The sequence below is a fragment of the Mesoplodon mirus genome, assembly GCF_964341445.2.
Source record: "Mesoplodon mirus genome assembly, chromosome: 7".
In the NCBI taxonomy this organism is placed as follows: Eukaryota; Metazoa; Chordata; class Mammalia; order Artiodactyla; family Ziphiidae; genus Mesoplodon; species Mesoplodon mirus.
The window spans coordinates 7,355,925-7,373,198 of NC_138983.1; the positions used below are offsets into that span (position 1 = coordinate 7,355,925).

The 17,274-nt window shown below is 50.5% G+C and overlaps 1 protein-coding gene across 5 annotated transcripts; it reads right to left on the reverse strand.

Annotated features, from left to right (window-relative positions):
* Positions 1-1,886: 1,886 nt before the first annotated feature.
* Positions 1,887-15,527, reverse strand: DPF2 (double PHD fingers 2). 5 transcript variants are annotated; one of them, XM_082627029.1, is made up of 13 exons: positions 15,427-15,492; positions 14,536-14,604; positions 10,791-10,951; positions 10,305-10,412; positions 9,815-9,978; positions 8,883-8,975; positions 8,625-8,703; positions 8,101-8,142; positions 6,946-7,083; positions 6,690-6,818; positions 6,426-6,538; positions 5,486-5,567; positions 1,887-3,184 (listed from the first exon to the last, which is right to left on the reverse strand). In XM_082627029.1, exons 2-13 carry the CDS (start codon positions 14,592-14,594, stop codon positions 3,108-3,110), a joined length of 1,245 nt encoding a protein of 414 aa, XP_082483155.1. In that variant the 5' UTR covers positions 14,595-14,604; positions 15,427-15,492; the 3' UTR covers positions 1,887-3,107. The 5 variants fall into 5 exon arrangements, with proteins under 5 accessions (XP_082483155.1, XP_082483156.1, XP_082483157.1 ...); XM_082627030.1 differs by having other exon boundaries at positions 14,536-14,618; positions 15,427-15,470; XM_082627031.1 differs by lacking the exon at positions 14,536-14,604 and having other exon boundaries at positions 15,427-15,527.
* Positions 15,528-17,274: the final 1,747 nt, after the last annotated feature.

Below are 17,274 nucleotides of genomic sequence, written 5' to 3' on the forward strand. Positions count from 1 at the left end.
CCCGGGCGCGCCGCCCGCGCCGGGCCCTTTCCCGACAGGGAAGACCGCGGTCCGCAGTTCAGCTCCCACCGCCTCAGCCCCGCCCTGGCCCAATTAGATTGGCCTTCGGTGGCGCCCGTCCCGCCCCTGGCTAAGTCTCATTGGACATCGCGAAAGTGGCGGGTCGCCGGGTCCCCCGGGGGACGGAGCTTCCAGTGCTAAGGGACGGCGAGGCGGATCCCGGACGCGGCGGGAGTCCTGGAGGCGCCGCCAGCCTCAGGCGTCTCGGCCCTCGGGTCCTAATGAGACTCTGGGCAGCGTGAACGCCAGAGGTCTTCCTAGCTGTGACCCTAGGCAGGCAGCTTCCTCATCTGCCGAACAGGTCTAATACCCCTCATCGAGTGGTTTTTTAAAAAATGGAAGGTTTTAAGCTACACAAAAGATGTTACCGTGGACAGCACGGGCCTCACGTCTATCAGCCCGGCTACAATAAACTACTTGCTTGGGGCCAGTTCTGGTTTAGGGTGAGAAAAGGCTAATTTTTTTTTTTTTTTTTTGGCCATGCCACGCAGCATGCGGGATCTTAGTTCCCCAACCAACGATTGAACCCGTGCCCCGGCATTGGAAGCGTGGAGTCTTAACCACTGGACAGCTAGGGAAGTCCCAAAGACTAATTTTTATTTAGTTTTGGTACCTGTTGGCAAGATTCTAGTTCCTAAACTCAAGATTTAGTATTATTCCCTTCCTTGGTAGCCTTCAGTTCTTTGCAATCAAGTAGACTTTCTAACCTGGGGCCTAGTGCTCCCCATTCAGATCTAGCCTGCTTTCCTCTCCCTTCACAGCTCTGATTGGAAGGTTGGGGCCACAGATTAGTCCGCTTTCTCACAGGCTTCCCTTCCCATCCCAAGCCTGATCCCTCTTCCATCCTTCTGGATGCCATCCTAAATCCACCGCCTGCAAACTTTCCAAATTTCCTCTCACTTATGCCTGTTAGTGTCCTCATCAGCATTCTCATTTCTTACATTTTTCTTTTATCTGTTCCGGCCTTAGACTACTGAACCACCAAGGATCATTTCATTGCTTTCCTCCCTCTGCTCCAGGCCTACTTCCACGTAAAGGCATGAGGATGGGGGCTGTGCTGTCCCTAACACAGTTCCCAAACTAGAGCACCCTGCTTACTTAACTGAACACAAGGGCCCAGGCCACACCTTTCAGTAGGAAACAGTGGCTTTCAGACTGTCCCAGAAAACCTTAAAGATACTTCAGGGGGTTCATAACTGATTCAAATCTTTAAAACGGCTGCAGGAAAAGGACACTCATTTTTGTGCACGTATATATGCCTGCAGGAAGGCTACAGCGCTGCGCTGTGGGCCGAGTTCATGCACACTGCATACAATGAAAGTACGTCAGGCAAGCAAGGCTGCGGTGTCTCTCTGCTCATGTTCATTACTCGTGCAAAAAGGTTTCATGTGTTTCAATGTGATGTCATTAATTTTCCTGTCATTATGATCAAGCTTCTGGACCTATTTTTAAGTATCTGAAATCGCAAGGTTAACTGTTACAAACCTGTCACCACTTGCATATACAAATCCAGCAGAATTTCCTCCAAACCGACAAAAATACAGAAATAAACAGGATTTTAAAGTTATCTTTTAACCCAAATTTTGTATTAATCAAAACTTCATTGTTCTTTATAAAAAAATTGTTATAACCTAATTTACATAAGAAATTAAACAAATACCCAACTTTATATCAACTTAATCTATTGAGCTTAAGCAAAAATTTTAATTTGGGTAAAAGCTATGCTTCAAAACATTTAAAAGCCACTGCCCTAAGGAAGAAAGTTTTAGGATGAAGTGGCTTTAACCAGGGAAGGGAGTCTGGAGATAAACAATCCAGCAGAGGGCTCTGTGTAAAAATGTTTATTTGTACTAATGCTTAGAATACAGGAACTAAAGAAAGAAAGAAAAAAAAAAAAAAAAAAGACACCTCAACTCCAAAGTGACAGTGAATTAGGGCCTGCCCACAGCCAAGGGGAAGGACACTCCAGGGTGTCCTGGCAGGGACTGTCCCCGCCCCACTACTTAATGTGTCACCAGGCAGAAAATTGAAGAATCAGGGTGCGAAGACCTTACCAGCTGCTAGCGAGTGTGCCAGGGAAGAAAGGGACGTCTATGTGGCTTCCCCACCACCCAGGAGCCAGGATACACAGAGCAGGAGGCAGAGGCTCCCAATTCAGTTAAGGGCAGGAGCTGAATGCCCAGGTCCAGGAAGAACAAAAAGGGGTTTCGGAGGTAGGCTTTTTCATCGAGTTAAAAAACAGGCACATTATCCAACATCTCCCTGTGGCCCCCAAGCTGTTGGCCTGGCCCCTCTCCCCACAAAACCAAAGGGAATAGGAGGGGAGGCAGAAGACAGGAAATAACAAGGGTGGGGAATGCTTCAGTCACTAGAGACCAGGGCCTGTGACAGTGAGCCAGGCAAGCACAAGGAACAATCAGGTGAAGCTGCTACTCCCCCTTGGGTGGAGTGGTGGGAATGGGATAGAGCCAGGAGGGTGACCAAGAACATCCTGGCTCAGGCAAAGGATCCTGGGTAGCAGGAACAGAGAGCCGCAGAGAGCCACTCTGGGGGAAGGAGGCTGTGAGGCTAAGCAGCACAGAGGGCACCGGAAGCTTCTTGCAAGCTTGCTCAGTTCTCACTCCCAGCTGCTCTGGCAGAGGCCCCAGCCTGGCTCACCTCCAGGGGAAGGGAAAACCCTGGGGACCATAGTGGAGGCAGAGCTGAGAGAAGTGAGCTGCTCTCCCACTCCTTCTCGGAGGACACGGTTTGAACCCTGTGAATACCAGGGCCGGGGCCCAAGGCAGACAGAGTGAATGCACTTCATGGAGAACAGTGAGAAGCTGGGCCCACAGGTATGCCTTGGGGCAGTGTGATGCTCCGTTCTCCCTGAGGGCCTGGGGCCAGAGGCGGTCAGAGCTGCCACCTCAGCTTGCTGCTGCCAAAGGCAGGTTGGCACGACCTCCCCGAGGTTCTCTGGACTTGTGAAAGAGATTAGGAAGGGAAGGTGGGTATGAAAAACAGGAGAGAAACAGCCCTAGATGTATGGGGGATCAAGGGTGGCCACATCAAGAGGAGTTCTGATTCTGGTAGATGGAAGCTTTCTCCTTCAGCAGGTCCAGACACAAGTGGCAGCTCCAACTTCCTGCAGAGAAGCGTAACGGGGTTAGGAGGGGCCCCGCACAATCCTCATCTGCTCTTCTTCTACTCCCCACACCTCACCTCCAGTAGCAGGATTGGCTACAGGTAGGACGGGAGATGTTCTGCAGTAGCCAAGTTTCACAGTTATCCTGAGCAGGGAGGAACTCTAGGTCTTCAAGTATCATGAAAAATAATTCTCAATGGAGATATAAGAAATAATCGCCTGGACGCCTATTTCAGAATACAGACGCCCAGGCCCTCCTGGCCTATTAAATCAGAATCACTAAAGAGGACCTGGGTAGATATAACTTTTTTAAAGCTTTAAAAAGCTTTAAACTTGTGATTACAGAAGAACCAGACTTCATTCTCAGGGCCCCAAAGGTTAGAATAAAGATCATGAATAGAGGCTCTAGAGAAACCCATATTGATTCCACATAAGACAGCTTTCTGTGAAGACCACGGAAAGATGAGAAGGGCTCCCCACCATCACTAGGTGCCTGAGCAGAGGCTGAGGACCCAGAGGAAAGGGGGCCAACTATGATGACCCAACTTGTTGTGACCCAAGTCTGGTTTCACAGAAAAACAGGAAATAATGTCCGTTATAAGAAAAATAACTAGGGCTTCCCTGGTGGCGCAGTGGTTGAGAGTCCGCCTGCCGATGCAGGGGACACGGGTTCGTGCCCCGGTCTGGGAAGATCCCACATGCCACGGAGTGGCTGGGCCCGTGAGCCATGGCCGCCCGCGCGTCCAGAGCCTGTGCTCCGCAATGGGAGAGGCCACAACAGTGAGAGGCCCACGTACCACATGCATGCACACACACACACACACACACACACAAACAAAAAAAAAAGAAAGAAAAAAGAAAAAGAAAAATAACTAGCGCGTACCTTGTTTATTAATATTTGCTATGGTTGGATTCTTCTATGCTTTTTTTTTTTTTGAGAAACAAAATTAGCCCTTAATGCCTTGAAGTTATAAGCATAATTGTACATATGTGTATTCGAACATTATTCTGGGGGAAAGAATCCACAGCTTTTATCAGCTCTTCAGAGACATGTGACTCTCAAAAAGGTAAGATCCTTTCTGACCCAAAGGTAAATATGCAGCAGCTGATAAGCTTTTCTGTAAGTAGCCAGAGAGCGTTAACTACTTGAGGCTCTGTGAGCCACATACAGTCTCAGCCATATCTTTAAAAAAAAAAAAAAAAACAACTCTATTTAAAAATGTAAGTCATTTTTGGCTTGTGAGCTATATATACTAGCTGCAGCTAGGTTTGGCCAGAGGGTCATAGTTTGCAAACCCCTGAGCTAGAGCCTAGACCATCTGATGGTTCTACGGGGTCCCCCCGCGAGCTGCCTGCAACTCTCCACTACCTCAGTGTCTGACAGCACTTCAACAGGAAAGCCTTTCTACAGTTAATGTAGAATTGTGCCTGTGAACTGATATTTTATGGTTAAAAAACCCCAAAAAACACACTACTTCTCCTCAAACATGGCATGACAGATGAAACTTATAAACGAGGTATGACAGATGAAAAAGCTGAGTGCTCCCCTGCAGCTGCTAAAGGACCCTCAGACTTTGTTAGTGGCCTCCTTCTCTAGGGGGTGACAGCGGTCTGACCTACACTACAAGTCAGCCCACGTCACACAGTGAGCTACCTTCTCTCGCCTGTAGTGCCGGCCCACATCCTTTGTCACAGTAACAGCTACTAGGCATTTGTGTCCTCCTGAGTCAGCTTCTGAATTTCTATAAAGGAGGGGCTTCGGCACAGACACCTGGCTGGAAGAGGACTTGCAGCGAGGCAGCCACTTTTTGGTGTCATCCCTGGTTTTGTCGAAGACCCTCCATAAACCTGAAGCATCGTTAAGCACTGCTGGAGAGCCAGAGCGACCCACTCAGGCTCCAGGTTCAACTCCCTCCCCCACACTGGCAGAAACAAACGCTCACATCTGTCGAGAATGGAGTGCTAAAACTAGTCTCGCGTCAGACAAACTACGAACTGAGTTTCTTAGACGTGTTGGAGGAAAACAAATCCCTCCTTCTGGTAATTATTCTCTGCTCAGCAACTGTTTTCTCTCAGGCTGTCGATTTTCTGTGTTTGTAAATGTTATCTGGTGATAATGTACAAACATTAAAGCCTCAAAGTTGCAATGCTAGGAAAGCACTCTGAACTGAGTGAAGGCAATGCGCCTACTCCCTAATCTGAAAGAATGTATCACTGATACGAGAACTCACTTACCATACAGGTGACTTTCCAAGTTACTAATAAAATACTTGTTCTGAGTAAGAGATCAGGGAAACCTACCTTCAGGAGGCTCAGACATAGACGGGGTGAGACAATACATGTGGTAGCCACGATCGCAGTCATCACAGAAGAGCAGCTGGTCCTAGAGAAGGCAAGATGGAAGAGGAAGGGGGGAGGTGAATGACTAACGGGCCTCAGTTGGGCCGCTGAGGACAGGCAGGAAGGAGGGCTTTCTGCAGACACGGCTGCTAATTCCAGGAGGGGCAGGATAGACGGCAGTAAGAACAGACATGGGACCCTCTGGACAGAAAATCACCCAGACAGAGTCACTCCTGTCATCCCACCTGGACGCCACCAGCCGCCTAACGGATCTCATGGCCTCCACATTGTTCCCTCCCCATCTGTTCTCCACAGAGCAGCCAAAGTTACCTTTTTAAAATGTAAGACAAACCACATCACTCCTGATTAAACTCTCAGACCTGATGGCACCTGCCTTCCAGTCTCATCCTTTACTTGCTCTCCCACTGCAGGAGGGCTCCAGCCGGCCACAGTGGCCTCAGTCCACCCAGTGTGCCCACCTTTAGGCCTTGTGCTGGCTACTCTCTCCTGGGACTACTCTCTCTCCAAATCTTCTTGAACTGTCTCCTCTGTATCATCCAAGCCTCAACACCAACATCGCCTCCTCAGAAAAGGCCTATCTAAATCAGTTATCCCGTTACTCTCTCCACATTACTGGTTTCATTTTCTTCATGGAATAGTATACAAACGTCACCCACTTCCTTGCTTCTCGCTTGTTCCCGCAGGAATGTAAACCCCATGAAAGCAGGGACCTTGCTTGTCTTTAGCGTGCTTATTGCCTGAAACAGTGCCTGACACCAAGTCGGTACTCAGTGAACACCTGCCGAACGCATCACAGTGCCCACGGGCGGCCAGTACAGGAGAGCCGCGCAGGGGCGTGCGGGGGCGGGGCGGGGGCGGGGCGGGGCGGGGCGGCACGCACGTCGTTCTCGGAGGTGCCACAGATGTTGCAGCACTTGCATTCGATGCACTGCCAGCGGTAGGTCTTCACGGCCGCCATCATCACGGGGGTGAACTGCAGGCAGGACGGGTGCCCTGTGGGGGGGGCGAGTGAGACCGGCAGCCGGAGGCCGGGGAGGAGCGCGGTGAGCTGGTTGACTGCCACAGCCGCCGGATGCCGGCAGGCCACGAGCCCCTCGCGGACTGGGTGCCGGCTAGGGCTGCCCTGGCCCTGGGGTGGAGGTACCTGAGCGGCCACAGTCAGAACAGGACACCAGCTCCTCGGGCTGCCCTGTCTTCTTGTTGATCTTCGAGTCCCCCAGGCAGAAGTCACAGTAGTTGTTGGGCAGGGCCAATCCATCGGGACCCTTCTTGGCTACAGGGAGAAAGGGAAGAGCTTTCACGATACCCGTGTGGGCCTCTGGGTCTCTCAACATCCCTGCAGGGAGGGCTTTTCAGAACCGGGCCAACTCCTGTTTGCCCCACCTCTGACACCAGCTTACATTTCTGCTCCTCGGACCTCTGGGAAACCGGGGTGGGTGGCTGCGAGTCTTCCTTGTCCTCGCCCTCCTCCTCAGCCAAGTGGGAGTGGGCATAGTGGTAACTGAGGCCTGGTCGGTTCTTGTAACGCTTTCCACAAACTAAGCGCGGAGAAGATTGCAGAGAAAGGTGTGAGGATCCCAGAGTGCCCCATCCCTGCCCCTCTAAGCTGTGGGCTCCACCTGAGGCAGAGGTAATCACCCCCATCAGCTCTGCTCAGGGACAGGCCTTTAGTGACAGCCGCCTCCCCATGGCCAGGAACATCAGGCCTGGGGCTCTCCCGCTTCCATGGCTCTTCCCTACTAAACCCCAGCCCATGGCCACCTCTACTCCTCCGCGTAGGCTGTCTGGGAGGCTGAGCCCTTGCCCCATCACCACCTGCCCTGGGAATAGTCTGGGGAGCTCCAGGTCAGGAGGGAGAGGAAATCTCTATAGTCTTGCAATATGGCAGGAAGGATGAAAGGTAGCAGAGACTCCAAACTTTTTTACCTCTCAGTAAATGAAGGAGGCTTATGCTACTCCATATATAACACAGCCCATCTCTGCCCAAATAAAGGAGCTAGGGGGTAGATCTCTTGGGGGTAACCTACCAACTGAGCCTGCTGGGGTAGCTGTCTCCCAGAGAAACTCAAAGACACTCCCACATCAGTGCCCTGCCCAACCCCCCGCCCCCCACCCAGCAAGGAAAACAGATCCCCATGAGGCGTCTCACAGTTTTGAGCAGTGATACCGAGAAGAGCAGGGGCAGCAGGAAAGGAACAGGGAAGGGATGGGAGGAGCGGGTGGCGGGATGGTGGGGAACGTTAGCTGACCACTGTGTGTCGGTTTTGGGGAAGGGGAGCGGAGGGGTCTGTTTGTAACGGGTTCCTTATAATGCTCTTGAAGCCACCCCATGCAGTGGGCCCGAGCCGCCCTAGGAGCAACTTTGTGGGAGACAAGCAGTGGTAAAGGCAGCTTCCAGGACCGTGAGGAGTGGAGCACAATAGAAGGCCCATTGCTCCTGTCCCCATGCCATTCCAGAGACTTTAAAACTAGCATCACAGATGAGAAAGGCAGGAACAAGGGAGGAGGGAAAAAGGGATAGGAAAACCAAAAGTCTGAAAAGTTGAGAGAGCTACCTCTCTGGGGCGCTTTCGAGGTATGCTTTTGTTTGAAACTATCTGAAAGACAGAAAGAAAAGTCATGAGAAGAAGGCCTTGATACACTTGAGACAGGTGCGGCAGCAGCAGGAAAGCGGAGCAAACGAGAGAGAAACCCCAGCGGTGATGGTGCTCCCAGGGTGGAGGGACAGAAGTGGGGCAAGAGAGGGAAAAGGCGGAGAGAGCACAGACATTGAGGACGTCAGTGGTGGACTCCTGGGGCCTTGACTTGACTGGGGCCAGCAGACCTGGATGCCACCTATTTGAGGCCAACCCTGCCTGCTGTGTGTGCCCCTCACGGGTACCCCCACCCCGAGGACAGCAATCTCCCCCAGAGCATGCAGGGCTCACCCAACGTGTAGCAGAGGGGAACCAGTCAGCAGGCAGGACAAGAGTCCAGGCTTGTTTTACCACTTTGAACAAGGACACAACCTTCCCTCCTCTCATATCCTGAGGAGCTGGGTCCAAGGCAAGGACTACCCACCCACTCGTGAGGCACTCACTGTCACAGGCATAGGGTTTATCTCGATCCTCCAGGATGGAAGCGTCCAGCTTCTTACGGGCACTGCCCACACCTTTACCCTGTGAAGAAGAGCAAAAAGATGCCCTTAATAAGGTGTCTAGGCCTGAGGAGTTAGACTCTCCTGGAAGCTGGCTGCTCATCTCACTCAAGAGGGAAAATGGCAACAACAAGCAATAAAACAGTGGGACTCTGCAGGTTACCTGAGCCCCCAGGCTGCAGGTAGCACGTGGCCCCTCACCTTGGACTTCCCCTTGCCCCGACGCTTGGGAGTGTCTTCTTCATAGTCCTCATCATCGAGGTCATCCAGGAAGTCATCCGGTTCTAGGATCCGCTGAGTGGACAGGAAGATTAGGATGGGCAGAAATAAGGAACATCCAAAAACTCCCCCGTGATGGGACTGGCCAAGGCCGCCCAGAACCTCCTGTGACCTGGCCCCTCCACTCCAGCCTCACTCCTCACTGCTGTTCTTTCAGTGCTTTGGGCTCTCCTTCCTCTGCACCTCTCTTCATGTTGCTCCCCTAGCCTCGAATGCCTTTCCCATCACCTCCAAGTGGCCATCTCCCCATGTTTTCATAAAACTTTCCCTGATACCCCAAGTAGCTGTGGCCTCTCCTGCCTCTGATCTGCCACCTTAGGTGCATGTTAGTGGTGGTTCCCTTCTGACACCTCACTTCCCAGATTTAACTTAGAGCCTTCCTGCTTACGTGGGTGGCCTGGTGGGAAGTTTTTTTTTTTCCCACTGATCTGCTGCAGCTTCCCTATATGTGAAATGGGCAACAATACCTATTTCGTAAGGTTGTAGAGACTGGAGATGATAATGGAAAAGCACTTAGCACAGTGCCTGGTATATTTTTTAGCTCTTATTATTTTTATGTAGTTTTATTTTCCTTGTTGGCAGAGACCAGGTCTGCATCACCCATGTAACCCCAGGCACCAAAAAACTTTGGTGGCAACAGAAGATGAATGAGAGTCTGTAGTTAGAAGGAAAGGAGCAGGAAAGACTGGAAGGTAACAGTGAAGTTCTCATTAAGGAATGGAGCAGGAACAGAACTCCAGGTGGCTGCCTCCAGGCCCACAGCTTCTACTTCTATTCTGATTACTGGGTGGCCTCTGATGAAGAGAAGACTGATTTCCATCAAAGTTCCCTTAACCACAGTGTTAATCTTGTACCTTCCGTGCTCGACTGTTCGTCACAGGAAACTCGCCCAGGCTGTCATCATCAACTCGGGGATCTGGGGCACCTCGCTTCTCCAGGGGGTCGGTGCGCAACAGAGCCTCTAAACTACTGCCGTCCTGAGAGATCAGCCCCTCCTTCTTCAGGGTCTGGTCTGTGTCTGCAGGCAAGGCCAGGAGGAGGTGAGGCTCAGAAGGGCTGAAAGCAGACCTCTCCGGGTGTATACAGTGCTAGACCAGCCACTAGCCAGTCACTGTCTTCTGGTCTCTGGCTGCCCAGGAACCAAGATACCGTGGTTCACTTGGCACCATAACTTATCCGTTTACCTGTCTCTTCTATTCGACTGAGTTCTTTACAGAAGGAATCACATCTCATTCATTTTAGTATCTTTAGGATCTAGCATTGGGCCTGGTACGTAACAGGTGATTGGCAGGCCTCCTACTACACAGCAGGCTATGCCCCTGCTCAGGGAGGAGTGTGCTTTACCTGGTTTAATAGTTGGGAAAGAAAGTCTTGGATCCTCAGGAGGGTGGGCTCGCCGCTTTTTCCGCCAGCGCCGGGCAGGATAGGAGTACAGCTGCCCAGAGGCCAATCCTGTGGAAGGGAAAAAGAGAGAAGTCAAGACCTAACCCTAGAAAATAATACCAAACACTTTCTGCATGAGTAGGCCCTGACTGAGTTCTAGAGCAAGGGAGGAATATGGACAGTGAGGGCCTGGGGACAGGGTGGGGACAAGAAAAACAGATGTAAGCTCAGAGGCCTTGGCTAACACATAGCTCTCCAGAAGCCCAACAAGAGCTTCAGCAGTGCAGCCCGGCAGGAAACAAAGATGCTTCATCCTCCCTGGGCTTCTAATCATGGGAAGACTGTAATCATCCATGGGTGGAAAGCAGTAAGGAAAACCCTTTCAGCTGGCTCATCACCTAAGATGAGCCAGCTTCTTCCTCCTTGTGCTCCTGAGTGGACCCTCACCTGGACCCCGGTGTCGCTTTTCCATCCAGATATAACAGTTGCTCTGTGCTACTCCAGTCTGTGAGTCCAAGAAAGGCAGGCGCACGCTGCGCTCAGCACAGAGGCGGGCGTTGTAATTGTGGCACTGCTCCATTGCATCTTTGTAATACTGCTCCCCAAGGCTGCAGGAAAGACAAAGATCAGGTGTGTGTGTGTCTGTGTGTGTGTGTGTGTGTGTATGTGTTGGGCTGGTGCTGAGCTATCCCTTTCACTTGCCATCTGCTTCTCTAGAAGGCTCAAGGGACTTGGAGAGTGTCGCTCTGCTTTTATTTGCTACCATTTCTGCCTCATGGGACACCAAGCCCCTTCACTAAGCCATTATGAGGAAAGGTACTTTACAAATAAATTACCATCAGGAACACAGGATTTCATCATGTGTCTAATTGGACCTAAGTCTAACCCACAAAGAGGGGAAGAAAATAATGTTCATTCTGTGCCTCTCAAGAGTATAACCCTGTGCTAGCTAGGATGCTATTTCTCTTAACCCTCAGGATTCTGAGAAGCAGAGGTTAGCTCCTTTTTACAAATGAGAAAAGAATTCAAAAAAGGTCTGGGGGACTTATGAAACTATATTTAGCAAACTCTATACAAACTCTATCTATACAAACTATCTATACAATGAAATTCTACTTAGCCATAAAAAAAAAAAAAGAAGGAAGCTCTTCGTGTACTAACATTAAACAATCTCCAAGATAACTAGGAAAAAAAAAAAGTACAGGGCTGAGGAGTGTTATAGGATGCCACCATTTATGTAGCCAATTGGAGGAAAAGAAACTGTAGGCCTCCAAGGAGAAAAACCAGGTGACTAGGGGACTTTCTCCTATGTGCCATTTTATATCTTCTGAATTTTAAACTAGGTGTTTAGCCAACTAACTAATTCTATATACTAATTTTACAATCAACGGAAAACATCAGAAAATACTTGAACACTCTCGAAGCCTACTTTCTACTGAGTACCATTACACTGATACAAAACCTGTTTGCTCAAAGGCCTATCCTAGGCCCTTCTCCATTCTCACACCACCAAATTTTTTAGGAAAGAAACTTCCTGGACTCAAAAGATTCAATTTGAAATCTGATTTTTTAAAGTGCTTTAAAAAGCTGCAAAGCTGCACAGTGCCAGGAGTTATCTGGTTCTAAGAAGCATGTATGGGCTTCCCTGGTGGCGCAGTGGTTAAGAATCCACCTGCCAATGGAGGGGACATGGGTTTGATCCCTGGTCCGGGAAGATCCCACATGCCGCAGAGCAACTAAGCCCGTGCGCCACAACTACTGAGCCTGTGCTCTAGAGCCCGCGAGCCACAACTACTGAAGCCCGTGCACCTAGAGCCCGTGCTCTGCAACAAGAGAAGCCACCGCAGTGAGAAGCCCACGCACTGCAACAAAGAGTAGCCCCCACTCGCCGCAACTAGAGAAAAGCCCGCGCACAGCAACGAAGATCCAATGCAGCCAAAAATAAAAGTAAATAAATTAAGAAGCATGTATATAGAACCAATCTTGTTCTCATGCTTCAGAGTTTAAGAAGTACTTTAGTATGGGAACCTTAACTATATTCACATTTATATATCCAATCAATCTCAAAATAAACAAAATGAGGGCAGAGATGATTTCTTTCCCACAATATCCTCAGTACCCACGATGGTGTCTGAAACATCTTGACTAAGGAGTAAAAAGACCTGGCTTGGCTGCAAGGCACCACATAAACGTGGACATTTAATCAACCTACATGGACCTCAGGTTCCTATGCTATTGACTGGGGAGGCTGAACTAGATAAGCTCTGACATATTCTACAAGAGGGAGACTCCTAGCAAGAGAAGCTGAACCGAGGTCCTCTGCTGTTTATGTCCATAACTCACGCTACAGCAACAAACCCTTCTGTGGAAGCTGAGGGGGGCTTTCACTAGGCAGCCACAATAGACCACTTAGGCACAGCTTAGCACATTCCCAGCAACTGAAGAAGACACACACTGCACACACATCCTGTGACACCACAAGACAGCCTGGCTTGATTCAATGCACCGTAGTGACTGTAATTTGAGGTAGGCATGAATCCTGTATTGAAGAGTAGAGCGAAGGGAACAGGCTCATATTTGCTCGCCTTTAGGAGGCAGCCATGTCCTCACTAAACAGAGGAAAACTGGATAAACAAGGCTGAGTGCAGCAGCTCCTTTGTTTCCACTGATGGGAATTGACACTGACACTGTAAGTCAAATGGAAGGAAGGGCTAGACAGGCTGAGAGCTGCAAAGTCAGAACAAGGAAGCTGGAAACAGCTGGCGGGGATGGATGAGAGATGTTCTATCAAAGCTCTTGTGAGTTAAGTGGGATTTCGAAAGGTGGGGCAAACTGTGTCAGTGAGGAAGAGAGCTGAGAATGAAACACCGGTTGGAGGAAGAAAGCATCTGATGAGGATAGAGCGAGGGAGAAGGAGGGAGATCCTTAAGAATCTAAGGCTCCTATTTCAAGAAATTTCAAGGTAACATCATTCTCCAGATCTCGTTACCTAACTCAGAGGATTTCAAAACCAGTCAGCAACCATAGCTATTTTATACTATTATTTTGCCCTAGTAAGACCCCTTAAAGATTGTTTCAATTCTGACACCGCATTTGGGAGGGACAGAAAATTTATAAACAGGGAAATTCTTCTCCCAGAACAAGATGCAAGTCAGAAAAGATGAGCCGGTAGTCCTGACCTCGATGTATAACCTCATTTGTCAGAGGACTAGGCACACCACCATCAAGAGAAGCGCCAGAAAAGCTCCTCTGTCCAGGATGAGAATGGTACAGGAAGACTGCAAGTCCCTTCTTAAAGGGCAGGTTCTGTAGGGAAACGTATTAACTGTGGTCCACAGCTCTCTACAACTAGAACTGAGGAGGAGAAAGTTGGTTTCTCATTACTGGTATTCAGGAACCAGTGGCTGGTGACCCTCACGATCTCTACAGTTCTTTAAAGAGAAGTAAGAAGTCATGCTCTATTTAAATGGCCAAACCCTCATTTCTAACATCACACAAAAGGGTTGCTAACCCTATTTCCCAGATGAAAGTCTTCCAACATAAAGAATCTCGTTACGTGTAACTCTTAAACCTAGGCTAATCTGACATTCCCCCAGTACAGTAAGGTTTCCAAGGTAGAAGCTTTGATTCTTTTTCGAGAAGCATGAAACCTGTGTAAAACCTCCCCTTACAATGGGACGGGGGGGAGTCAACAAAGAGAAAGGTAGGGAAACAAAGAAAGAACATCTGAGTCAGGAAGGATAACTATATAAGGATCAACAGCATCATTCCTAAATTGAGGGAAATGTCAGCTTGAAGAGAGAGCTGGGGAAACTGGAGTGGGCAGATCAGAGAGAAAGATAATAGTGCTGGGAGGAGGGGTGGCTGAAAGAGGCGGCAGGATGGAGCTGAAAGCAAGTTAAAAAAAAAAAAAAAACAACCCACAAGAGGAGAGGGAGAAAGCACTCAGCTTAATGGAAGTGGGAAAGCATTCTCAAAGAAAAGGCTCCAGGCAGGGGGAGGGAGAGAAGCAAATGTACCCTTAAAAAGGGCTCTTGGCAAGAGTGGGGCTCAGCCCACCACAAAGACAGATGAGAAGCTGTGGGTCCTTTAGAAGAGTTCCCAAACCTTTACCTTGTCATTCAGTCAAAATCCAAAACTAGACACCTAGACAGCTCTCAATTTTCCTACCTCTGCAGCCAGCCGAACTTACCCATTAAAGGAGCTTGCGGTATTCGCCCACGGGGGGCAGGAACCCATTGCAAAATTCATTCAGATTCTTCTGCAGGGAGGAGGCTGGGTTACATCAAGTCCCAAGGCATCTTTAACTCACAGCGAACAGGCCATTCTCCATTTACCCAACAACCATTAACTTTAACCTTGCTCGAAATCTGCCTAGCCCAAGAGTACTGCAGAGCGAAGACGGCCGGCCTAGAGGCCCCTCTGGGCGGCAGGGCGGCCTGGACCGCGTCCGTCCAATGCCCGCTTTTGGATGGCTGGGATTGGGCGGCGCAAAGGCCCTATTCCCTGAAGTTCTTTCCCTCTGTATCTGCTCCTCAACAAATTCTTCCCAAGAATATTTTTGGTCTCGGGTACCTGATACTCAAGGACCACCCGCTCCCCGGAACATCACGGGGCTGTTTAGAATAAAACAGCCCAGAGTGCTTAACAGCGCCAGGGCTGCCGAGCCTGCTCCTCCAGGGCCGGTTGCGTGCAGCCGATGAGAAGGGGTCGGCGGCCGGGCCACTCCCGGGTCCGCCCTCTGCCCGGCTCCCCCGGACTGAGGCGTCTCGGGAGCGAACCCGGGACCGTCTCTCGTACGTAACAGGGGCGCCATACTCTGGAAACCCTCAGCATGAAGGCAGCGCCCAGACCGCATAGCCCCACGTTAGGGGCTCCCGTGGGCCACCCTCAGGGCCTCCACAAGTTTCCAAAGAAGCGCAACGTCTTCTCTGGAGTCTCCTGTTGCCCTCCCCACTAGGAGTCGCAACAATGCCTTCCCGGGCACGTCCCTCTCTCCGCCTCGTCCCTTCGCATACCGCCCCCTGCTCCCAGGCCCCTTACAAGACCTCCCGGCCTAGGAGAGATCGAAACGGCCACTCACAGCTTCACTACATTTTCCACCACAGCCGCCATCTTCCCGGCTCCTCTCCCTCAGGCCTGGAGGCTCGGAGCCCGCAGCGCGCAGGCGTAGGGGCCACACGGGGAACCAGTTTCCTCGTCCTTCTGCGCAGGCGCCGCCCGGGCGCGCGCGCCCGAGAGCGAGCGACGGAGAACAAGCAGCTTGCGGGCTCTCCCGGGCCAGGGAGACGAGGGACGAATGCGCAGGCGCGACGGAGACGAGCGCGCGTCCCGAGACTCAGGCTCCAGCTCTCCCTCTTCCACCTGGTGGAGTGGGAGGAGAGAGGGAGGGTCTGGGCCCGTCCAAAAATGAGAAGGTGAGAGGTTGGTGAGAACTGGCAGGCCCAGAGGTGGCCTAGATAGAGTTCTTGCGTCCTGCTACCTCGCCGACCTTTCTTTAACCTCGTGGTTAACCCTTTACCCTCACTTACAGGCCAGGGGTTGGTGGGTACTCGAAGATAAGAGGAGTGAACAGTCCACTTGGGCTGCCAAACATGTGCCCATTTTAGGGAGGGCGAATTTAACTCTCAGAACCTGACAGATCTTTGGCCTGAATATTGGGGGTCTGACAGAAGTTCCCCCACCTTCCTGCCACCATATCAAGCCACCAACTTAATTGATGCCCGCCTCTTCTCCCTTGCTTCCTACTTCCAAGCTCGTTCCCTCCATGAAGAACTTCCCTCCTGGGCTTCCCTGGTGGTGCAGTGGTGGAGAACCTGCCTGCCAGTGCAGGGGACACGGGTTCGAGCCCCGGCCTGGGAAGATCCCACATGCCGCGGAGCAACTAGGCCCGTGAGCCACAACTACTGAGCCTGCACGACTGGAGCCTGTGCTCTGTACCAAGAGAGGCCGCGATAGTGAGAGGCCCGCACACCGCGATGAAGAGTGGCCCCCGCTCGAAGCAGCTAGAGAAAGCACTCGCACAGAAATGAAGACCCAACTCAGCCAAAAATAAATAAATAAGTTTATTTTTTAAAAAAAAGAACTTCCCTCCTGCAACTATCTTCTGTACGATTCATTTCTCCTTCACTATTGAATCATGCAGATTCATCAACCAATATGGCTTAGTATCATCTTTGAAAAAAATCAGAGCCCTTCCTTAAGCCCATTCTGCTTTTGATTGTCACCCCATTTCTTTTCACCCTATAAAAACACATATTCTGTTTATACTCCATATCTCTGTTGACTTATTTCCAAGTCTCTTTCTGCCCAGTTTAATGGGGATTTTGTTCCCCCAGTTCATTGAAACATCTAACAAAGACACCACGACCTCCATTTCAACAGATTTAGAGATTTCCTCTCTGTCCTTATCAACCTATCAACCCCCATGACACCAGTGACCATTCCCTTCTTTTTCAAACTCTTCTCCAGGTCTCTGAGACACACACTCTTCTGGCTGTCCCCCTATCACACGGGCACACCTTCACAAAGAGGCTATCCTATCCTATCACAGAGGCTCACCTTCAGCCTCTTTTGCTGGCTCTCCATCCTCTCTTCCACCTGTAACTGCCAGAGCCCCCAGGGCTTGGTCTTTGGTCCTGGTAATATATCTTATTTCAGCAATTCTAAGATGCACCTATTCCCCACCCCGCCCCCATTTTAATATTTCAGAATTAGGACACATCTTACCATCACTGTGCCTTAAAATGGTGTTTGGCAGATGAGAGTTGAGAGGTATTTTCATTGCCTACCCTGCACCAAACTTGCAGAACAGGCATCAGCGGCTTGGAAGGACACCCAGCAACAATCCTGGTGCACTCTTGTACCCCCAAATGACTGTGGGTATCACAGGTGACTCCAAAGCAGGAGTCAAAAGTATGCATTACAGCCT

Bases quoted from the DNA above. Each gene is read 5' to 3' on its own strand.
- DPF2 (XM_082627029.1), bottom strand. From the start codon at position 14,594: ATGAATTTTGCAATGGGTTCCTGCCCCCCGTGGGCGAATACCGCAAGC. The intron at 8,143-8,624 runs GTGAGTGCCTCA...TCTGTCTTTCAG, and splicing joins TAAACCCTATGCCTGTGACA to ATAGTTTCAAACAAAAGCAT. The intron at 6,539-6,689 runs GTACCTCCACCC...CCCCCCCCACAG, and splicing joins TTCTGACTGTGGCCGCTCAG to GGCACCCGTCCTGCCTGCAG.